This window comes from Solanum verrucosum, unplaced genomic scaffold, assembly GCF_900185275.1.
Source record: "Solanum verrucosum unplaced genomic scaffold, falcon-dt-bn FXZP01000286.1, whole genome shotgun sequence".
In the NCBI taxonomy this organism is placed as follows: domain Eukaryota; kingdom Viridiplantae; phylum Streptophyta; class Magnoliopsida; order Solanales; family Solanaceae; genus Solanum; species Solanum verrucosum.
Window position 1 is genome coordinate 791,777 of NW_026020376.1, and position 25,592 is coordinate 817,368.

Consider the following 25,592-nt stretch of genomic DNA (forward strand, 5'->3'; position numbering starts at 1 on the left):
GCACTGAGTGGATTTGGTTAGATGGAAACTCTCCCGATATAGACACTGGGTTTTAATGATCATCTACCTTATCTCATAAACTTCGTTCCCGCATAGGTCTAGCTAGTGGATCCACCTAGGCTATATGGACCGGTCGTCCTTAGGCAAGTAGACCACCTCTTAACGGTGTGGGGACTTATGACACCGGATTCCATGACAAGCTCTCATGGTCTATGTCGATTAAATGCTTACTTCCCATCACGTGAGATTTCATTGTGGGTTCATGATAGGTTCTACAAAATGTAGGTAGTAGTATGGGATACTACATTTACATTGCACGAGTAACCTTTGAGAGGTTCATAGTGAGATTCTCTAGATCTTAATGGCTATGACATGAATGTGTCCTAAATGAAGTTATTAAGGAATGTTGGCTCTTAAATGCTTAATATGATGTGTATTCTATACGTGGGTTATATTATGCTTTATTTTCCCTTGTCATGCCTTGTTAAATGATATGTCTTTTATGTATGGATATTGTGCAGGAGGTGAAAAGGAAGGAACGGTAAGTTCACTCTTGGTGGCCTTAATGTGGTGCCTTGACGTGGATGGTACTATGGGACGCCATCCATGCACTACACAAGGTATAGCATAAGGGTCATTTAAAAGTGAAACTCGAAGGTAAAGGTAATGGTTTCTATGTGGTATTGTTTAAGTATGAAGTTATGACTTATATGATGTTAATGCTTGTATATGATGTCTTTTATGCTAATGTCCCCGATATTTAAAAATGTGACATAATGCATGGTTTGCAACCAAAATGTCCCCTTTTTAAAGCATGTTTTTGCATGGTCATCATAGTTAGTACATTTATGTGTACTAACCCATATTCTTCATGTTTTACTACAAGTGTAGGTTCTGGCAAGTGATCCCTCCTAGCTAGTTTGAAGTGTTGGATTGCTTTTCCTCCAACACTTGGTATATCCTAATGGATTCGAGGACAAGACTTTTAAGTTTCTTTTGTTCATTTAATAGACATTTTAGTAGTATTTTGATTGTAAAGGGATGTGTCCCTAGTATGTTTTAAGATTGTGTCTAAGTTGGCCATGTGAAATTTAGATTTCCGCTGTATTTCAAGTTCTTCTTTTAAATGAAATTTGAAATTTTGGATATAAATGGGTTTTAAATTCTGCACTATTTTCATATCGAATGCAATGAAATGCTATGAGGCTTGTATGAGGCTTTTTGGAATCTCATACACCGTGTCATATCCAGGGCGTAGACTCGGGTCGTGACTGGTTCATTGCTTGTTCTATAATTCTTCCGTGTGTTTTATTAGCGTGTTATGGTACTAACCAAAATTCCATAGGTGTGATGGCCTCCAAGCAAGCTCCGACTTATGTCATAAGGGGAAAGTCAAAATCTGTTGCTCCCTCCTTCAGGCTGATTGATTAGGATAAGGATGTGGAGTACGTTCAACCTTCTACCAGGACATCCCTCACTGCTCCCTGCATTACATGGAATAGCACTCCGCAGGTGAGTTTCGACGTGGTCATTGCCCCCAGTTTGAAGAGAGGGCCACACCAATCGACTCATAGGATAACTCGAATTGCCCATCCGGCTCCGGCTATGGCTCTGTCTCCAGTCACTGCGGCAGAACTGCCTCGTCACACGAGTCAGATAGTACGGGAGATAGTATAGTGCCCTAATGTACCAATCTTCCAACAGTTGTTTCAGAGCCAAATAGATGGTGTGTAGAGGGCCAGTTCCAGATCTACACGGATGCTCGTATGCTGAATGAGAACGATAAGATGGCCCACTTAGTCACTGAGGAGCGCCGAGTTGTCATAGAAAGCCTCCACACCGCGCCAGTTATCAACATTCTCTTTCGTAAGCACAGGTGCGAGTGGATGGCCCGTAGTCCAGGGTCCTACAGTGAGGAGATAGTTAGGGAGTTGTACGCTTCCTATGCAGTCACCCTCGGAGGTTCCATCAATAAACGTGAAAAGTCCTCCGCACAACCTCCACTTGCGGCCACACTGATACATGGTTTTTTGGTGGACATCTAAGAGGCCACCCTCTGCAGGTTTATCTACGATCCAGACCATACTCTACCTATCAATACTGCAGAGTTCGACTATCGGATGAGTATAGTTTAGACTGGGGTATCTCAGAGGAATGCCGATTAGAGGAAGTCCCTTTTTGTGATGTCTAGCACGTCACCTTGCTACGGATAGAGAGCGCACCGAGTGGGTCCTGATCCCGTGCTTGGGTATCAAGAAGGCGACCCTAACTTTTGATGGTAAATTCCACTTGTTGCTAGTGCAGAACCGTGTGTCCCCTACTCAGGCGGAAAATTGTCTCACATGGGATCATGTAGTGACGGTCGCCAGTTTTGAGATAGATTTTGCCCGCATCCTGATTGCAGTGATTCATGAGAGGGCCTTCAAGGCCTCTACTACCCTTCCATTCCCATGCCTCATCTTCCATCTTTGCAGGGATGCTATTGTACCAGTCTGGCATTGTGACCGGTTGCTTCAGGCAACCAAGACTCTGGATATCGGCATGATTCGGGATAAGGCCAATGTAGTTGCACCTCACAGGGAGCCATAAGTTGAGGTGCCACTATTGGGAGAAGATCTTGTAGCAGAAGTGGAGTAGATGAAGGTTGATGACCCTGACCCTCCATCCACTACACCAGATTCCCAGGTGCCTCCGTCATCGGCAGCTAGTCAGGCCCCTAGCTCCGCCAGATCCACTCCCTCTTCAGGGTCTATTTTCATGCCTCTAGCCCGTGTCCAGAAGCTGGAGGCCCAGATGGCCATGCTGCTTCAGCATGAAGCCATGGCTGCAATAGATGATGGACCATAAGGTCCAAGCCGTTCACCAACACCTTGATCCATTTGATTTGCGCGTCTTAGAGATGTCGGGCCCCATCATTGATGTTTTTACTTTCTAGACGGAGCTGGCTATCCTCCGTGTTAACGTTGCTTCTCTCTTTACCCCCCAAGAGAGTGAGCCAGAGTTTGACCTTGCGATATAGGATGATAAGGTGGTGTTTAGTGCCCTATTCGACGATACTATGCTGCAACCATCCTCTTACAGTACTGCTGGGAAGCGCCCCCAATCCGCTCGTACTTTGGATGATGTCGAGGCTGAGAGATTGAGAAAGAAGTAGCGCCAGCATACTGAGCAGGCTCGAAGGGCATCCATAGTCGATGAGTAGCTTAGACAACAGCAGGCTAGAGAGGTAGATGTTGGCCCATCCACCAGAGTGAGCACAACTGATGGTGCTGAGAGAGTTCATGAGAGCACTACTGAGAGTGCTGGGATAGTTGATAGGAGAGCCACTAATGGCGTTCCAAGTGTTGATCCAGCAGGCTTTAAAAAACTGGACCCACCCGCTTCTTGATAGGTTTTCGGCGCTTATGCGCCATATGTTTGCTTCACCCGATCCTTTGATTTATACTTTTTTCATGCATTGGGGACAGTTGCACCTATTTTTGTTGAGGGTGGGGTAAATAGATTGTGAGTGATAGGGTGAAGTCTGAGTAATCCAACTCATAATCCTCTCTTAGGGCTTTCTTGCATGTGTTCTTTTCCCCCAAGAGACTGTTTAATTTATGTTGAACCGGCATCTTTAGGAATGTATGTGTAGGAGTAAGTAAAAAAAATGAAAGCATGATGGCATAAATTACATGAAAAAAATGATCCATGTCTAAAAATGATGAAATCAGCTAGATATGTAGGCTTGATAAGTCGAATGTGCTGGATATCCATGTGACATGATAGGAACCAATTTGACTTCATGACTTAAGCTAAAACTTGAATTGGGTAATCTAAAAATCTAATAATAAAATAATGTGCCAATAGTGTGTGAGAAAAGTTGAATGTTCAAACAGTATGTGCTAATCTAGAACTTGCCCAGTTGGTCCTGCTAAGATGATCAAGATGAGCTAGGCTAGAAGTTAGGAAGTGATCATGGGCCTTTGTTCAAATTAGTCCACTTAAGCCTAAAATGATCTAACCAAATGAAATCAATTTTCACTTTGATCCAAATGTTTGAGCCTAAAATAGACCATTTCTTTTGATCCTCCTTGGACATGTGCACCTTTATTTAGGCCAAAAGCCTAAGTTGAGGGTGACTAATTCAAAAAGTTAACTTAATCTTGGCCCTGGTCTGACATCCGATATTGTGCACCTCAACTCATGCAAAATACATAAGCTGACCGTGGTTATCAAAAAGGAAATTGAAAGAAAAAATATATGGAAAGAGTTTTTTGTTGAAGAAAGAAACAGAAAAGAAAAAGGTGTGACTCTGTGCAAAAGAGGTAAAAAGATGACAAACAAAAGTGCTTAAAGAAATAAAGAAAAATAAAGTGAAAGAAAATGAATAAAGTGAAAAATAAGAGCTCAAAGTGAAAAGTTGCATCTTTGTTGAAAAAAGTCAACAGAAAGAATGTAAAATGAAAGGTTGTCAAAAATAGGTTGAGAAGAGAGGTAAAATGTCAATGTTATGTCAACGAGGGCAGAAAGTCACTAAAAAGTATCCAAATGTACCATACCTGAACCTTAGCCTACGTTACAAGCTACGAAAGTCCTATAGTGATCCTAGCAACTAGTATTGAGCACTAATTGTACTTGAAGTCACTTCTGAGCGTGAGTGTTGAACGAATCCTAAAAACATGAAAGTGATATCTCTTGTGAGTGAAAAAGGATTTCTTCTAAAGTGAGGGCATTAGTTACATTGTTGGAGAATTGATACCTTGGTGATTGTGAATGGTGTATGTTGTGGTGTTTGTTGGTCGATCTATGTCATATTTTCATCCATATGAGTTGGTTTGTTGAGTCTAAGAGAAAAGATTTGCACTGAGAAAATGGAATGGATGGAAATTGCCATATGATTGCTTGAGTTTGTATGTCTGCTTCTACACAAGTTCCGTTTAGAGTTTTAGTGTGCCGCTTGAGGACAAACAACGAGTTTAAGTTGAGGGTGTTGATATACTGTGAGTTTACGATATTTTTTTATACATTTCACTTAAGAGATGTGCGTCTCTAGGGCCATATTGTATTAGGAATTGATGTTTTTGTGTTATATTTGCAGGAAATATGCTTGGATATGGACGAGTAAGATGACAGCTAAAAATCTGCACAAGGAGCCACCCACGGAGGTCACCTACGAACGTAGGTCCAGCGATGGTTGGTCAATGGGCAATGTAGATGGAGATTCAGGGATGTCTGACCAAGTGTGGAACTACGGATGCAAGTGATGTATCGTATGTCGACCCGCGGGCCGTCCTGCACTTCTGTCGAATGTTTCAGAGCAGTTGAAGTTCTAATACCTGCTGAAAATCCTAAGTGTGGAGCCACTGAAGAGGACCCACGGACCGTAGGTCAACCTACGGTCCATTCTGCACGTCCGTCGTTTGTATATGAGAGTGGAGATTCCATCATCTGTGGAAAAGTTCTAACTATTGACCAACGAAGGAGACCTACGGACCGTAGGTCGACCCACGGTCCGTAGGTCAAGCTTGTCGATCGAAGCCGCGTGTAGAAAGTTAATTTCCTTATTTTGTTTAGGACATGTTCTTCTATAAATAGGGTATATACACCTGATTTTTGGAGGTAAGACATTATTGTTTACTTTTAGTTATTGATATTTTCTTGGTAATTAACTTGCATACTTTGGCAATTTGATTTTCGGATTTTGTTTTATAAGATTTTTTGCTTTGAAATTCAGTTCAAGATTTCGGGTTTCTTCTAATCTAAATGTAAGTTCAAGAATTCTTATTCGCAAAACATGAATTGTGTTCTTTCAAGCATGAGTAGCTAAATCCACAACTAGGGTTGTGGGAAGCATGAGCAATTAACAATGTATGAATAATAATTAAGTAATTGTTGAATAGTGTTTATGCATGTATTGGTAATTCTTTCGCTTACAAGTCTTTTTAATGAGTGCACGCATTAGAACTCGCCTTGTTGCTACTTGCCGGACCTAGGAGGTAGCTAATGATAAAAGAATTATCAATAGAGATTTAGTTTGATACTGTCTAATAGTGTAATGTCAACTGGTGCGAGGGTGAAAACTAAGTCATACATTGATGTGATGTCTAATATGAGGTAAAGGTATGGGTTAGTAAAATATACACACGTAGCAGGACCAAGGTGCGGGGTGAAATTCCCTATTTGGAGGACCAATCACATAGGGATACCTATCTTATCAACTTTGCATGTAAAACACTAGGAAATGATTACTATTATTAGGATTACCGCGTTAAAAGCTTATGGGAAATACATATACCCTAGTTTCTCTCTCTTATTGATAACTCGAAGTTTGAATCTTGCTCACTTGTTACTTAAACAATAATCAGTTATTTGTTTCACAAATCCCCCCACCCTTTAGTTTACTTGTCTCGGAAATAGTTTGACTAAACAGATATAATCGTGAGTTAAGTTTAAGTCTGAACCATATTCCTCATTGGATAGACTCCAACCTACAAGTTGGGTTGTTTATTTGACAACGATCTCTTATACTTCTTTAGGGAGGTGTAATTTGAGCGTGTCACATGCTCGAGTTCTAAACTTACTGTTGAAAAATGCGCAAAAAAGAAAGAAAAAAATTGGATCTGCCATTGCACAACCATCACTATCAAAGATACAAATTTTTAATGTATCACATTTATTTTAATTCTTAAATTAGACTTTGTTCGTGTTATTACTGATCTAATACATCACTGCAACAATAGCCTTTGTCTTATACAATATATCATGTTCATATTTACGATATTGACACATAACTCTAATGTTATTGAATCTTCGATTAGTGTTTATCATGTTCAATTTAAATGAACTTGATTCATAACCTTTGTGTTATGTATCACACACACAAAATGCTTTTTGAAACTATTACATGTATAATGTATTTTTTAAATAAAATATAGTATTTCTCAAACAAAATAAGATACGTAAATAATAATGTATCACACACTAAATTTTTAGGCATGATACATAGATTCAAATTTATACTAAATGTATCTGATACGTAGCAATTTACCAAATAGTAATGTATGGATTTCAAACCTAACATCTTATGGACAATAACTTCTTATTTAATGTATCTAGTAGAAACACAACGCTTATCAATTTTAAAAAGATACATAAATAGTGATGTATTGATAAATCTAGCCATCTCAAAAACACAATTTAAAAAATGATTACACAACATTATAAAAGGGATAGACGATCCATCAAAGTTATGTATCTCTTCATCCTTTTTGTCTATTGTATTAATGCGTAGTAGATATATTGAAAATTCAGGCTCTTGTTTCTTCACCTCATGATGTATCGGATCTCCAATGTATCTCAAAATTTTCATTCAAAAATTGTGAGTTTTTTTAAAAGAATGGGAAGAAAAATGTTGTTGATAATTGAGAGATTTTTGGATGAATGGGAAGAAGAATGTTGTATTAATCTGTAATGTATCTCCGATTTTTGTCGACAATTTTGATTCAAAATGTAAGATTTTTTTGGATGAATGGGAAGAAGAATCTTGAATTTTCAATTGTACTAGCCCATTCAATTTGCAAATTAAAGAATTCAATCTCATTGTCAATAACACTTCCCCATGATTTCCTTCTAATAATCCGACAAACCCTTTTGTCTTCCACTTTAAGACATTTACAAGATTGGAGGTATTGGAACAATACTTGCTATTTGTGTTGAGACTGGAATGATCGATCATGCTATGGTTGTGACTTTTGACCCTACTAGTTTTACAACTGAAGTCAAGTCTGTCGAGATGCACCACAAAGCTCTCCACGAGGCACTCGGTGGTGACAATGTTTGGGTCAATAATAAGATGCTGTTGTGAAGGATCTTAAGCGTGGTTTTGTTTACTTTCGTCATCTCATCAATCTCCTGCAATGATAGATTTGAGACTCACAAAAGAAATTGTTTGTCCAAAGAACTATTCATTATCTATTCTTATCAAATTTTGACAAATACAAATTTAGATTGAATGGTTCCTCGATGAACATGAAAACAATGAATAGGAAGAAGAAATTTGATTTTTTAATTTGTTGGTTCTTTTAGGATTTGCATCTGATTGATTGACTGTAAGAAGAAATGTGTAGGCGTAATTTATGGAATTTTAATTGATTTTTTATTTTTTTTTCTCTTTCAGTGTAACAATTTGATAGATAATGTATCAACATAAATGTATCTGGATAATCAGTTATGTATTTGGATTGTGTAAAATTAAGGAATTATTGTAATAAGGAAAAAAATAGGAATATGATGTAATCTATTCCTCACACTATAGGATTTATGTAAGTTATACTCCCTCTGTCCCAATTTATGTGACACATTTCGCTTTTCGAGAGTCAAACAATTTAAGTTTGACCGAAAATTTGCTCATAGAATCTTCAATTTTTTAAAAATAAAATTTATATATTTGTAAACTACATTAAAAGTACTATATGTCCCAATAATTGATAATTCAAAATATTTAAAAGATATATGAAAAAATTACGATCAAAGATAAATTTGGTTGAATCTCGAAATCTGAAATGTCTCACATAAATTGGAATAGAGGGAGTACTTTTTTTAATCCATAGATGAAGATACAACTACTATATATAGCCGCAAAGGGAAGGAAAGGAAAAGGTGTAGTTCGAACCACAAGATGATTAAATCACAACTCACTTCTGTTCTCTTTATGTTTCTTTTTGCTCTTTCTCCTATTTATGGGGATTTCGAGTTATTGGAACTCGTTTCAACGTGGCCAGCAACTTTTTGCTACGCGTATGGTTGCAAACGACCAATTCCAAATAATTTTACGATTCACGGGCTTTGGCCGGATAACAAGTCCACAGTACTGAATTTCTGCAATTTAGTCCATGAAGATGAGTACATTCCGATCACGGTAAATTTAAACATTATTTTCTCATGTACTTGCAATTCTTTCTTTTTTCATTCTATTTCCTTCTATTTTGTTCAAGTATTTATTTAATGAAGCTTCTTAAAACTTCTTTATAGGATCACAAGATATTAACTAAGCTGGACAAACGCTGGCCTCAACTCAGATACGATTATTTGTATGGCATACGTAAACAATATCTCTGGAAAAATGAATTCGTAAAACATGGAAGTTGTAGTATAAATCGCTACAAACAAGCAGCATACTTTGATTTAGCCATGAAGATAAAAGACAAGTTTGATTTATTGGGAACTCTTAGAAATCATGGAATTAATCCTGGTTCAACTTATGAACTTGATGATATCGAACGTGCTATAATGACAGTTTCTATAGAGGTTCCTAGCCTCAAGTGCATACAAAAGCCACTTGGAAATGTGGAACTTAATGAGATTGGTATATGTCTAGACCCAGAAGCGAAATATATGGTTCCCTGTCCACGAACTGGGTCATGCCATAATATGGGACATAAAATAAAGTTCCGATGATGAATAAACTCTTTAATTCACTTTCTTATTTTGTTATGATAAGTAAATTTAAATGCAAAGTCTCCAGGCGAGAAGCCAAACGTTCCTCTGGCAGGTCACAATGTTTAATATTATGAGTAAATTTCATGTCAATGCTCGAATAGCATTACTCAACTAAATGAGATTTGAATATGTTTAGATCTAACATCAGTATTTGAAATATGTTTAGATCAAATGTCAGTATTTTTGTATAGACATGTAATATTTGACCAAAACTAAAATTTTACATCATTTTTAGTGCTTCAATATTTTTTAAAAATCTGAATTAAATAATTTAATTTTTTTATCTTTTTTATTAAATTTATTTTAAAAGATTTGAAACAATAAAAATTAAATCACATTTTAAGATAAGTTTTGTTTTCACTTTTTTTTTTAATAAAGAAAAGAAATTTACAAAATCAAAAATATATTTTGTTTTAATCTAGATTTTAATAAATAAACTAATGATTTTAGTATATCTATTAATTATATTTTAGTTTGAAAAGAATTAGTTAATATATATATATATATATATATATATATATATTAAAATCTTCCAAGAACTAAACGAAAACAGTAAAATAAAAAATAAATGAATAGACAAAGAAAATCACTACCCATTACTCTCACCCCACTCTACTCAATACACACCATCTGCACCAACTACTACAACACATTTCCTACCCACTAGCAACACGCACACCCACCAAAAAATATCTGCAAAAGAACACCTCTGTACTATAAATTACGACAACAACATACAAACCATTAGCAATAGACATTCACCCAAAATCCCACTTACCTTACTCACGCCCCAATAAAAAAAAATACATTCACATTTTTACTTTTCCTTCAAAAATTCACCAACACATTCATATTTTTTTCTTCCTTTCTCATTACTACTTTCATATAAACACAATACATATATTACCACATACAATCTACAAAAGCTTTGTGGGCGTTCTAATCGATCTTTGGTCAAGATATTGCGGTACTCAACTTTACCATGTCTCTTTAATTTATTTGTGGAATTTGATGTAATTATATTATAAGTTTTCTTGCACTTTTATTTTATTCATAATTTGATTGAAATGAAGAATAGGCTAAGTGTTATATCTCTGTTTATTGAATGAAAGTAATTTTATTTGTGGATTATTTTTTATTTAATTACTTTTACTTATAAGTTATGATAATTTAAAAATAAACGGGTCATGACATTGTTCTTGTCTTGATTTAGATTCCAATAATGATAAAGTAGGAATTATTGGGCTCAAAATATTATTGTGTTTTTTTTTATTTTATCAAACAAAGAATAAGGTTTATTTTAGCAATTCGTAATTGTTTTGTTGGAATAGTGAATAGTAAGAAATTACAATATGTGTATGCTTCATTTTGACATCAACTTTAAGATTAATAAAAATAGAAAGATATAAAATGATCCAAATTTTATATTGTATCCTAGAAGCTTAGATATATTTTATATTATTTGTTTTTCTTTATAAAGAACACATATTTTATTTTAATACTAGGTGAGTTTTAGGCAAATTAAAAATATTTGTTTCAATTAAGAATGTGGTTACATGTCTTTTTTGAGATATTAAAAAATAAACATAAAGATGTGGTGACGCATCTTGTCCAATAATACAATTAACTTTCATTAATTTAAAGTAGAGACTTATAGACAAAATTATTAAGTGCTATGCAAAGAAGACAATTATGCCTCTAAATGTCAAGACCAAGAATGCAGTTATGCATCGAGATCAATAAAAATTCAATGATAAAAAATGTGAGACAATCATGACCTTCAACACAATTTATCCAAAATTAATTTAAGAGAGTATAGGTTGATAAAAGGCGTCTAGCTAGAACCACATGACTCGAGATATACCTAATACCTTCTCCTCGATCAACATAATCCTTACCCAAATACCTAGATCATAGACCATAATAAAGAGTCATTTTCTTTTGATTAGGGAATAAAATGAAAAGGTGACTTGGAACACCATAACTCACTTCTAAGTGGCGACTCTGAAGAATAAAATAATCTCTATTCAAAATTGTCATTAAATTGGAGAAGCCCTTTCTGCACTCCAAAAAGGGATGTGACATCTCTGGCGACTCTGCTGATGAATTCCAATAATTCGAGTTTTGTTATATTAACTTTTACATGATTTTATTATTATTTTTTGGATATATTGTGTATAATTGCCTGATGTGCTACTTGCTACTGATTTATTGCTTTGATATTGTTGAATTGTATTATAAATTGTCTTTTCTACCAGATCTCATCTAAGTCTTTGAAAGGGGAGGAGGAGTTCCAACACATGGTATTCCCCAGTTTTTGAGAGCCTTTACATATTTTTTACATTGTTGAACATTCTTGAAGAATATTTGGATTTCGGATTTGAGGATATAGGATTCTAGCTTTAATTTTAGTAATGACTATTGCATATTTTTGACAATTTGGATTGATAATCTTTTTGGTAAGGAATCCTTTCTTCTGGTTGTGGTGGGCTAAAATCCCTCCCCTTAGGTTTATGATCATGTAACCGAATACATAAATTACCTTGTGGGTACTGTTAATTGCTGGATTTAATGTTGTTTTGAAATGAGTTCAATTGTTTATTTGTGATTTAATTGATTAACTAAAGTTATAAATTCGATTCTAGTTTAGCCCTTCACGCTTTCTTGAGAAAGAGGTATATAGTAGAATGAATGATTGATAGTTGTATTGATTTGCATCTTTACAACCCAACTTGATAAAGTGGGTTAAATAAAGGAATTGGGTTGTTTTGTATGGTTAAGCTTGTTGAGGTTCGAGAGAACTCACTCGAAACATGATAGTTGATCGAGAGATGACTATTATATTCAAAACATATCCTACCCACTGATATTCAACAACTGAAAGAAATTAATAATTACCCATTAAGAGAAATTAATTCAATTGCTCACATTCCTAAGATCCTCTCTTTAATAGTTCAAATCCCGTGTTTATTACATTTCGTCATCAATTGGTTACTGAATCCCCCTTTCATGATATTGATCATTGAAACATCGTGACTTATTTTATGTTTCGTACCCTTTTACTTCTAAAAAAGCTTAGAACATGTCATTACTTCGTAATTTAATTCTTTACCGTATCAATCCCTCTGAGATCGACCCCAACTCATCATTGTGTTTACACTTGTTAGCGACCGCCTATACTTTGAATCAGAAGAAGTGTAGATGAGCGCATATGGAAACATGAGAAAGACTAAAACTTATGAATTTGAAAAAATGAACCATGATGCGTTAATACCTCAAGGTAGAGTAGGAGTAGAGTGAAGAGATGAGGATACTGGGACATCATATTTGCTTTGGCCTCCCAAGTAGCACCCTCAACTAATTGATTCCTTCATAAAACATTCACAGAAGCAACTTCTTTGTTTCTCAACTTCCAGACTTGCCGACCCAAAATTTCAACTAGAACCTCTTCATAAGAATGATTGTCTTTAACTTCTAAACCTTCCATAAGAAAATAGATTTCGGATCTCCTAGAAACTTCTTCAATAAAGAGGAATGAAATACCAGATGTACCGATGTTAAATCATTAGGCAACTCAAGTTCATAAGCAACCATGCCAATATACCTCAAAATCTGATATGGACCTACATACCTAGGAATAAACTTCCCTTTATTTCAAAACCTCATGACAACCTTTATGAGTGAAACTTTACAAGTAGACCGATACATGCACATCAAACTCTAGTTCTCATCTTCTAATATTGGAATTAAGACTTTTGTCGACTTTGAGCCATTTTCAACCTCTCACGAATAAGCAGAACCTTTTCCGTGACATCATCTAACGTGGGCCCTATTAAAGTAACCTCACCCATTTCAATCCAATCAATAAGATACTTACACCTCCTACCATAAAGAACCTTACACAGTGTCATCCCAATGCTAGAATGATATCTATTATTATAAGCAAAATCAATCAAAAGCAAGTGATCATCCTAATTTCCTTTCAAGTTAATTACACAAGTTGTCGATATATTTTTCAAAGGCTAAATTGTGCACTCGACTTGTCAATTGAACTGAGGATTAAAATTTGTGTTGAGTTTAACTTGAGTATCAGGACCTTTCTGAAACGACATCCAAAATTGATATATAAATTAAGTATCTTGATTGGAGATAAACTCCATGCAACCTTACAATTATTCTAATTTAAAGCTTGGCATAATCCTCATATGAGAATTAAGTCTTAACGGGAAGAAAGCGAGACGATTTCATCATTCGGTCGACAATAACCCAAATTGAATCAAACTCTCGATGAGTGCGAGGTAAACTTGCAATAAAGTCCATATTCAAATCTTCTCACATTCATGTAGGAATACTAATATCTTGAGCCAAACCACCCGATTTATTACACTCAACTTTAATTTGTTGATAATTTTGATATTGAGCCACAAACTCTACAATATCCTTACTCATACCATTCTACCAACAGACATCCCGCAAATCACGGTACATCTGGGTGCCTCTCGGGTGAATAGAATACCGGGAACTATGTCCTTCTATCAGAATCTGAGTCCTCTTGGAACAAATAACTGACCTTGATATCTATAACGACCCAAAAATTAATAGGTGAACTAGAGCCTTAATGTGAGGGTTAACGTCAAGGGTTAAGGGCAAGAGATAAGGGTTTTGGGTGAAGGCAATGGGTAGGGGACCAAGACTGCGTAAAACTAGGCTTAGCCACTACCTACCCTGACCACGAGGGTCATCACGACCCGTAGTGGCCACTACGAGTAGTGGTTCCACCCGTGGTGGGCAAGGCAGTGTGCCCTAGAATGGTGCCAAGTCAAGGCTCCCCTTCACGAGCCACTTCATAGCTCGTGGTCATGACCACGGGCCATGGGAAGGCTCGTCGGGTTGACTTGGCCATAGGGGAGAGGTGTTATGTTGAAGGATCTACTTTTCAAGAGACCACGGGCGCAACTACGTGACATGGAGCCCTTGACGAGGTGTGAAAGTGGTAGTGAAGATCACTTAGGCACAAGGGAGGCAAGGCACTGCCTCAAGACCACGACTCGTGGTCTTGACCACAGATCGTGGGAGGTCTCATGGTCATGCCTTGACCTCATAAAAAGCATGGCAAGGTGAGGAGGCTACTGCCCAAGGGACCACGGGCACCACCACTAGCCGTGGTCCCCTTGACGATCCGTCCAAGTGGGCGTGCTCCTTAACGGGGGGCTGCCTAAGTTGAGGGTTATTAAGTAATTTCCTTTTAATTAATTATGGTGTGGGTCATTTTTAATTGTTTTATATCACTTATAAATACAGTTTTAATTCCTAAAACACTTCATTTACTCCTTTATTCTCCAAGACCCAAATCAAATCAAAAGTTCTTCTCCCTTCCAATATTTCTCTCTCTAAATTCAAGGAAGAAGAAGGGAGAAATTGAAGCTAGGGTTATGGATTCACGGTGTTCTTCCTCAAATTTCTTGGGGATTTACAGGCAAGGTATGGTAATCCTTCATCTAATGGTAAGCTTTCACCACTAGAGTCCATTCAAAAGTATGTTTCAAAGTTTTCAAGTTTCTCAAAAACCTAGGGTTGTGCTCTATATCATGGGTTCCTTCTTCAAACATTTTCAAAGGTTGATTAAGGATTTCTTATGATTGAATTAGTGTTTAATTGATGATTATTATGAAATACTCTAACAACCCATGAATTTCCTAAATTCCTAAATTTTACCTTTATGAAGTGGGTTTGTTGATTATGAAAGCATGCGAATATAATATGTCTAAATTGCTTTAGTTTATTGAATTACTTCATTATCCATGCCTAAATAGTAGTAAATTATTTTTGTATTGGTGACTTATAATTCATGGCCTTGAAGGGCAAATTATGAATAATTGAAGTATTATTATGATATTAAGTATATGAATGTGAATTCAATGAAGGTAATGAGATCATGTCTTGAATGTAATTGTGTTATTATTGAAAGGTAATTTCTCAATTTGACACTTATGAATGATTATGATGGAATGTAAAAGGGTACTTCAATGTACTGTTGTATCTTGAATTGGTAGGCTTCATGCATCCTCTTCTCGTATGAATGAAAGTATTGTTGATTGTTGAATAGTGGATCGGTAGGCTAATGGCACCCTTCCATGCATGATAATAATGTACCTTGGGGATCGGTAGGCTTATGGCACCCTTCCATGAATGATGTTAATGAACTTTGGGATCGGTAGTCTTATGGCACCCTTCCATGAATGATGTTAATGAAATTTGGGATTGGTAGGCTTATGGAACCCTTCCATGAATGTTGATGATGAACCTTGAATCAATAGGCTTATGGAACCCTTTCATGAGTATTCAATAAGCTTTCCTAATGCACCTTGAATCGATAGGCTTATGTTGCCCTTTCATGTGATAATCAATGTACTATGGGTCGGTAGGCCAATGGCACCCTCTCATGTGTAATAATGTTAAAGTAATGAAATACTCTATACGAATGGAGGCTAAGCACCAAGTGGATATGGTAAGATGGAAGTTCTCCCAACGTTAGGACGGGTTTCAATGAACATCTTTCTTATCCCATAACTATGTACCCACTATGATAGCTAGTGGATCCACCTACGCTAAAATGTACCTAGTTCTACCTTAGGCAAGTAGAACACCTTCCTTCGATGTAGGGTCATATGACACCAGATTCCATGTCTTGCTCTCATGGTCTATGTCGATTAAACGCTTATTCCCATCATGTGAGATGTGCATTATGGTTTTTTGAGAAGTTTTATGAAGTGTGGGTGGTAGTATGAGATGTCATCAATGCATTGCACAAGTAGTCTTTGAGGGGGCTATATTGAGTTCTCTAATATCTTAATGACCAACGAATGAAATTGCTCTTAATGAAGCTAATGCAAAATGTTGACTTAAATGCTTAATGTGATGATGCATGCTATACTTAGGTTGTATCATAGTTATTTTCCCCTGTCATGACTTAATGAAATGAATGTGTTCATTATGTATGAGTATTATCTAAAGATGAAAAGGAATAATGGTAAGTTCACTTTTGGTGGCCTTAATGTTGTACTTAGTGTGGATGGTGGTATGGGACGCTATTCATACATTGCACAAAGTATAGCTTGGGGTTACTTAAGGTGTAGGGTTAATGTGATGAAATGGCTTATATGTTGAGAATGTTCAAATGTGATGTTATGACTTGTATGATGATTATACTTGTATTTTATGCCTCCTGTACTTATGTACATGATGTTTATAAAAATTGGCATAATGCATGGTTTCCAACCAAAATGTCCCTTTAAAGCATGATTTTTGCATGGTCATCATACTTGTACATTTTTGTATGCTAACCCATATTTCTCTTATTTTACTACAAGTGTATGTTCCAGCAAGTGAGTTTTTATCCGTCTCGTTCCAAGGGATTGGACTGAGTTCTTCCAAGGCAATTGGTATGTCCTCATACATTTGAGGTCACATGCTTTATTGATGTTTCTTTGCTTCAGTTTAGTAGACATTTTAGACTTTCTATTATAAAGGGCCGTGACCCTACACTTTGTTACAATATATTTTTAGATGGCCATCTGAGACTTGTAGACTTCCGATGTTTTAAATGAAATTTGTCGACTGTATGGATTTAAATAAAGTTTTTAATTCCATACTATTTCGATTATCTCATGTTATGAATTCTAAGAGGCTTGTACAAGATCATTCAGGGTCAAGTACATCGTGTTACGTCTGGGGTGTAGGCTCGGGTCGTGACAAACTTGGTATCAGAGCATAAGGTTTTGGGATCGTTTTTAGGATGGATGTCACACAAGCCACATCGAGTAGAGTCTTGTTCATCTGTGTGAATCGCAACACATTTTATGTATGAGAGGCTATCAGGCGTTAGGAAATTTTAATTTCTTTAATTACTCTTTAGTCGTGCCTTAGAGTTTAGCTCTATAAGTGTCATTTTCCTCACCCTTCTCTTATGTTTATAGGATATGAATACAAGGAGGGCCTACACAAGAAAGATGGAAGAGGAGAATGTGAATGAGGGAGTACTTTCCCAAAGTCCTCAAGGTGACCAAGTTCCTCTATGCAACCAAGGAAATCAAGTTCCGGTTGAACCTTCGGCCATGACAAATGAAGAAGTTAGGTCGTCTCTTTTGCTGATGGCTCAAGCCGTAACTTCTCAACCCTAAGACAAAACGGCTTCAACTACTAGGGGTGTTGAGGCTAATGTGTAGCCTATTGTGAGCACTATGTCTTCTAGGTTGAGGGACTTTGTGAGGATGAATCCTCTGATGTTTCTAGGTTCTAAGGTGGGAGGGGATCCCCAAGAGTTTGTGGATGAGGTGTATAAGGTAGTCAATGCTATAAGGGTGACTTCTACAGAAAAAGCGGAATTTGCTGCTTATCAATTGAAGGATGTTTCCCATGTTTGGTTCACTCAATGGAAGAGCAATATGTCGATAGAAACGGGTCCCATAAAATGGGAGGTGTTTACGAAAGCTTTCCTTGATACATTTTTCCCCTGTGAAAAGAGAGAGGTTAAGATGGAAAAGTTTATCAACCTTAGGCAAGGTAACATGAGTGTGCACGAGTACTCCTTGAAATTTACCCAATTGTCTAAGTATGCCCCATCTTTGGTGTTGAACCCAAGGGATGAGATGAACCGATTTCTGACGGGTATCTTCGACCTAGTTGAGGAAGAGTGTCGTATGAAAATGTTCCATGATGACATGAACATTTCTAGGCTTATGTTGTATGTCCAAACTTAAAAGGAAGAATATGGAGATTAAAAGAGTTAGATCTGATGACCAAGGTCAACCAATGTTAAAAAAGAGAGGTCCAAACCAAGATTCTTCAAGCACTCCTAGGGTTAACCAAGATAAAGGTGGTGGACCTCTATTTTGTAAACCGACATGCACCACTTGTGGAAAAAGGCATTGTGGGAAGTGCCTAGCCGGTACTAATGGGTGCTATGGTTATGGTAAGATTGATCATCAAGTGAAAGATTGTCCTACTCTTGCATCCAAGGGAAGAGAGGCCAAGTAAGCTTCTTTTAGTGGCCCGGATCCTAATGCTCCAAAGAATAATCGCTTCTATGCACTTTGGGCTAGGGATGAAAAAAGAGTTCTTTCGGATGAAGGCATCGATAAGAGATGATTTCTTATAGTTGTGAATGTTTTATTGAGGTCCCTTGTTATTTACATGTTATCCTTAGTATGGGTTTTCTCCTAAAGGGGAGATAGTAAGTTGAATAGCAAGGTTATTGAGAGTTCTGATATCCTTATCACTTTCTTCTATTCCTATTCAAGCTTGAGACCAAGAGTTCCTTGTAGCTTGTTTCATGTATGGGGAGTCATGTGTGATTTTGGGTTTCCATGATCTCCTTATGTTATGCATGTTCTTGATGAATGTATGTTTAATGAGAAATTGAGTTTTCATGATTTTTATTCCTCATGTTCATGTGCATCTATAATGAGTTTCCTAAATACTTCATGAGTTGAATTGTTGAGCATGCTGAAATGTGTTTTACAAAGAGTTGCATAATTTTCCTTATGATGTTGTAATGATCATGATGTGAGTTGGAAAAGGAAATTCCTCCAATGAAATAAGAAATATTGATGTTTCGTGCATAATGAGTTTGTAGATGTAGTTCCTACTTCCTTGTGTTGCATTGAGCTTATTGATGAGGAGTTGAGTTTCCTCCTATGATTTTGTGGATTATATTGATGTGTCATGCATGATGGGCTAGCTGCTAGTTCGAGTCATTATCCCTTAAAAAAGTGTCATTCGAGGACGAATGTTCCTAAGGGGGAGATAGTGTAACGACCCAGAAAATTAGTAGGTGAACTAGAGACTAAATGTGAGGGTTGTCAAGGGTTAAGGGCAAGGGCTAAGGGTTTTAAGTGAATACCATGATTAGGGGACCAAGACTGCCTAAAACTAGGGCTAGCCACTGCCTACCATTACCAGGAGGGTCTTCACGACCCGTGGTGGCCACCACGAGTCGTGGTGCCACCACGAGTCGTGGTGCCACCCGTGGTTGGCAAGGCAGTGTGCCCTAGAAAGGTACCAACCCAAGGCCCCCCTTCACGAGCCACTTCACGGCTTGTGGTCATGACCACGGGCCATGGGAAGGCTTGTAGGGTTGACTTGGCCTTAGGGGAGAGGTGTCAGCTTGAAGTAGCGATTGGTCAAGGGATCACAGGTGCCACCACCGGCCGTGGTGCCCTTGACGAGGCGTGAAAGTGGTCGTGAAGATTACTTGGGCACAAGGGAGGCAAAAGCTTCAAAGCTTTGACACTGCCTCAAGACCACGACCTTCACCATGACTCGTGGTCTTAACCACGGATCTTAGGAGGTCTTGTGGTCATGCCTTGGAGTCATGGGAGGCATGGAAAGTTGAGGAGGATACTGTCCAATGGACCACAAGCACAACCATGAGTCGTGGTCCCCTTGACAAGCCGTCCAAGTTGGCGTGGTCCCTGACGGGAGCTTCCTAAGTTGAGGGTTATTAGGTAATTTCCTTTTAATTAATTATTGTGTGGGGTCATTTATAATTGTTTTATATCACTTATATAAATAGTTTTATGTCCTGAAACACTTCATTTTGCTCCTTTATTCTCCAAGACCCAAATCAAATCAAAAGTTCTTCTTCCTCCCAATATTTCTCTCTCTACTTAGGAAGAAGAAGGGAGCAATTGAAGCTAGGGTTGTGGATTCAAGGTGTTACTTCCTCAAATTTCTTGGGGATTCACAAGCAAGGTATGTTGATCCTTCATCTAGGGGTAGCTTTCACCCTTAGAGTCCATTCAAAAGTATGTTTCAAAGTTTTCAAGTTTCTCAAAAACCTAGGGTTTTGCTCTATATCATGGGTTCCTTCTTCAAACATTTTCAAAGGTTGATTAAGGATTGTATATGATTGAATTAGTGTTTAATTGACGATTATTATGAAATACTCTAACAACCCATGAATTTCCTAAATTCCTAAATTGTGCATTAATGAAGTGGGTTTGGTGATTATGAAAGCATGTGAATAGAATATGTCGAAATTACTTTAGTTCATTGAATTACTTCATTATCCATGCCTAAATAGTAGTAATTTATTGGTGTGTTGGTGACTTATGATTAATGGCCTTGAAGGGAAAATTATGAAGAATTAAAGTATGATTATGATATTATGTATATGAATGTGAATTCAATGAAGGTAATGAAATCATGTCCTAAATGTAATTGTCTTATTATTGAAAGGCTATTATTCAATTTGACACTTATGAATGATTATAATGGAATGTGAAAGGTTACTTCAGTGTAATGTTGTATCTTGAATTGGTAGACATCATGCATCATCTTCTCGTATGACTAAAAGTATTGTTGATTGTTGAATCGTGGATCGGTAGGCTAATGGCACCCTTCCATGAATGATAATAATGTACCTTGGGGATCGGTAGGATTATGGCACCCATCCATAAATAATGTTAATGAACTTTGGGATCGGTAGACTTATGGAACCCTTGCATGAATGATGTTAATGAACTTTGGGATCGGTAGGCTTATGGGTCCATTCCATGAATGTTAATGATGAATCTTGAATAGGTAGGCATATGGAACCCATTCATGAGTATTCAATGAGCTTTCCTAATGTACCTTGAATCAGTAGGCTTATGGCGCCCTCTCATTTTTAATAATGTTAAAGTAATGAAATACTCTATGGGAATGAAGGCTAAGCAGCAAGTGGATATGGTAAGATGGAAGCTCTCCCAACGTTAGGATGGGTTTCAATGAACATTTTTCTTGTGCCATAACTATGTGTCCACATAGGATAGCTAGTGCATCCACCTAAGCTAAAATGTACCCAATTCTACCTTAGGGAAGTAGAACACCTTCCTACGGTGTAGGTTCATAGGACACCGGATTTGATGTCTTTCTCTCTTGGTCTATGTCCGTTAAACGCTTATTCCCATCATGTGAGATGTGCATTATGGTTTCTTGAGAAGTTCTATGAAGTGTGGGTGGTAGTGTGGGATGCTATCCATCCATTGCACGAGTAGGCTTTGAGAGGGCTATATCGAGTTCAATGTGATGATGCAAGCTATACTTGGGTTGTATTATGAGTTATTTTCTCTTTTCATGACTTATGAAATGAATGTGTTCCTTATGCATGAGTATTGTCTAAAGATGAAAACAAAGAATGGTAAGTTTACTTTTGGTGGCCTTAATGTGGTACTTAGTGTGGATGGTGGTATGAGACGCTATTCATGCATTGCACAAAGTATAGCTTGGGGTTACTTAAGGTGAAGAGTTAATGTGATGAAATGACTTATATGTTGAGAATGTTCAAATGTGCTGTTACGACTTGTATGATGATTATACTTGTATTTTATGCCTCTTATACTTATATACATGGTGTTTCTAAAAATTGGCATAATGCATGATTTTTGCATGGTCATCATACTTGTACACTTTTGTGTGCTAACCCATATTTCACTTATTTTACTGCAAGTGTAGGTTCCAGCAAGTGAGTTGCTATCCGTCTCGTTTCAAGGGCTTGGATTGAGTTCTTCCAAGGAAATTGGTATGTCCTCATACATTCAAGGACACATGCTTTATTGATGTTTCTTCATTCATTTTAATTGACATTTTAGACTTTCTATTGTAAAGGGCCATGACTCTACATTTTATTTGAAGATATTTTTAGATGGCCATGTGAGACCTATAGACTTCCGCTGTTTTAAATGAACTTTTTCGATTGTATGGATTTAAATAAAGGTTTTAATTCCACACTATTTCGATTATCTTATGTTATTAATGCTAAGAGGCTTGTACGGGATCCTTCGGGGTCAAGTACGCTGTGTTACGTCCAGGGTGTAGGCTCGGGTCATGATAATATCGTAGGATACCATCTCCCTCTCGGAAGAAAGCTACAATGGATTTTTGAAAACCTAAATGTTTAAGTGAACTCATCTTCCTTAGCCTTTACATCTGATATAAAAGATAATTTCAAACCATTATGAACATCTACCCCATGATGATTGGTGAATTACAACTCATTTGAGGACTTTTTCTTAGTTATTCTATCTTGATTTGTTTTAGAATTAGTGATTTTACTGTGGTTTTCTTCATATTTACAGGAAAATAAAATGGAGAGTGGATTTAGAAGATATATGATGAACCAAGTGGAATTGGAGCAAGAATAGGTCAAATTGGAAGAAAGTAGAACTGGTAGAAGTTCAATCATCGCGACCACATATTGCAGAGGTCGTGATGACGTTGCCCAAGATATTCAGATCTCGCGATAGTGTGGTAAGTGGTCACAATCGCATGATCCAGCGACACTTCTCATTGCAATCGCGTGAGCTAGTTTACGTGATGACAAACGGTAAACTACCTAGCGCATGGACATATTGGGAATCACCAAATTTAGTATAAAACCCTTTTTATACTCATGATCAGTCATTGTTCATCTATGCAACATTCCATATTAGATTTGAGGATAGTTCTTCATCTCTTAACTTAGCATGAAGACTAATTTGTAGATCTTAATTTTTTGTTGGGACATTGAAGACAAGTTGCCTCTTATTTCGGTTGAAGATTTGGAGATTGTGCTCTATATTAGTAAATTTATTTTACCCTTCTTTGGTCTTAATTACTAGAAGCGTGAGTGTAATTGTGCGTATGAAATTGAAGCATTTGTGCTAGAAATAGACAAACTATTTTGGTATTTAATTTATTGCTCTATTACTTTTGTTATTCCTTGTTTCAATGTTTTGAATTTATGTAATAGGTTTAATCTATTTCTCATGTTTGATGTTATGATTTGAAAGAGCATGCCCAAATCTTGCTTTCAATCTTCGAGAGTTTCTTGACAATATAATCTGTGAAGTGAAGAATTAGGTTGATGATCATCTTTGACTTTGGTTCCTAAATTTGAGATGGAAAGGAAATAGTTTAGGTTTACTTCTTTGAATGATAAAATTGATATAAATAGGGGTTTAAATTAAGGTCTTGGACTATTTTGTATTGACGTGGTTGAACCTAAAAGGAGATATTGTGATATAACCCTTTGAGATAGAAATGAGAGCAGGGTTAACATATGATGATCTAGCCTATCTATGATTGAATCAACATGGATTGAATTGCAATGGATGATAAAGTGTTGATTAACTCCTAAATTTCCCAATCCTCATACAGCCCTTCCTTGATAGTGTCTTGACCCCGTTCTTGGTGTAGTTAGAAATGCCTTCTATTTGATAGTTTTCTACATTGCATGTTTAGATTCAAAGTTGTATCTAGTTATCCTTTATCTTTTCGACTGTTGGCATATTTTTCCCTGTAGGATTCGACTCAACTTTTAGTTGGATATTCTTATTGACAACGATGGCTTATTCCTCAAACTTGTATTAAAGATAGTTTGAGTAATATAAAAGATGGTGTCGTTATCGGGGAATAATTAGGAGTATTTAAAAGATTTAGGTTTCCTACTTTACTTGCTTCTATCTAGATTGTAAATAGTTGTCTTTATTTTCTTGTGTTTTGTTTCTATGGCTTTTTGTGATCATGAAATATTTGGGATTCATATGCCCTATACCGACTCATGGACTTGAGGTGGAACAAATGTAGTAAGTCAATCGAGGCTTCGTTAATGAAAAGCTACTTTGGGGCAAGAAAACCCTACACCTACTCTCCCGAGAAAATAATTTTTTTTGAATATGATCCTACCTTGGTGTTATGTGATACGCTCAAATTACACCTCCTTTCAGAAGCATAAACGATCGTTATCAAGTAAAGAACCCAACTTGTAGGTTGGGATCGTTCCCACGAGGAAAATGGTTTAGACTTTACTTTTAACCAACAATTATATTCAATTAGTCAAATTATTTCCAGAAACAGGTAATAAAAGGGGGGTTGTGCTTGTGTGAAACAAATAGTAAGAACTTAATAAGTAATCAATAATCAAACTCAACTTTGGTTGTTATCAAGATAAGAGAAATAACTAGGGTATACGTGTTTCCCATAATCTCATAACGCAGTAATCCTAGTAATAGCAATCTTTTTCTAGTGTATTACATGCAAAGTGATAAGTTAAGTATCTCTAAATCCTTGGTCCGGCATCTAGAGAATTTCACCCCGCACCTTGGTCCGGCTACGTGTGTATAATTTACTAACCCTTACCTTTACCTCATATTAGACATCAAAATCGATGTTTGGATTAGTTATTACTTCGCATCAATCGACACTAGCCTATTAGATAGTATCACACTAAATCTATGTTGATAATTCTTTTCTTGTTAATTACCTCCTTGGTCCGGCAAGTAGTAACAAGGCGAGTTCTAACGTTGGCCACCGTTAAAAAGACTTCTAAACGAAAGAATTATCAATACATGCAAAATACTAGTCAAGAATTGCTTAATTACTATTCATACTTTGTTAATCGCTCATGGTTCCCACAACCCTAGTTGTGGATTTAGTTACTCATATTGGCAAGAACACAATTCATAATTGTAGATGAAGAAATCATGAACTTACGTAAAGAGAATAATAAACCTAAAAATTTAACTTGAATTGCAAAGCCAAAATCTTCAAAACGAACTTGGGAAATTAATAATTGCTAGAGTTGCAAATTAATCTCCAAAGTTACAAAACAAAAATAGAATAATAGTGTTTAACCCCCAAAAACGAGGTTTACATGTCCTATTTATAGAAAAACAAATCCTAACTAAAAAAGGAAACAAATTAAGGAAAGTTTTGTTCAGGTACGTGTCTTCAATCCACGAGACCGACTTACGGACCGTCGATGGATCTACGGTCCGTAAGTCCCTTCCTTCACTCGTGACTTAGAAAATATTTCAGCTTCCAAAAATCAGCTTCTCTAAAGCAAACGACGGACAAGCAGTACAAACTGTAGATTGACCTACGGTCCGTCAATCCCATCCGTAGCTCCATACTTAGAATCTTCAAAAATGAGGTACTGGAACCCTCACAGTCTCACTCTACGGATCAACAGTACGGTCCGTAGATCAATCTACAGACCGTCAATGGGCACCGTGGTTCCACACTTGGTCAGACTTTCTTGATTTGTCCTCAATAGCATGCCTGCTGATCTACGGTCATAAAACCTACGGGAC

The 25,592-nt window shown here is 36.8% G+C and overlaps 2 protein-coding genes across 2 annotated transcripts in view; both read left to right on the forward strand.

The window, feature by feature from the left end:
• Positions 1–25,592, forward strand: part of LOC125838451 (transcription factor Pur-alpha 1) — a 631,298-nt gene that overhangs the window by 489,019 nt on the left and 116,687 nt on the right. The gene's annotated exons all lie outside the window — the stretch shown is intronic.
• Positions 8,656–9,622, forward strand: LOC125838452 (ribonuclease S-2-like). The gene is made up of 2 exons (XM_049517504.1): positions 8,656–8,899; positions 9,013–9,622. Exons 1-2 carry the CDS (start codon positions 8,660–8,662, stop codon positions 9,436–9,438), a joined length of 666 nt encoding a protein of 221 aa, XP_049373461.1. The 5' UTR covers positions 8,656–8,659; the 3' UTR covers positions 9,439–9,622.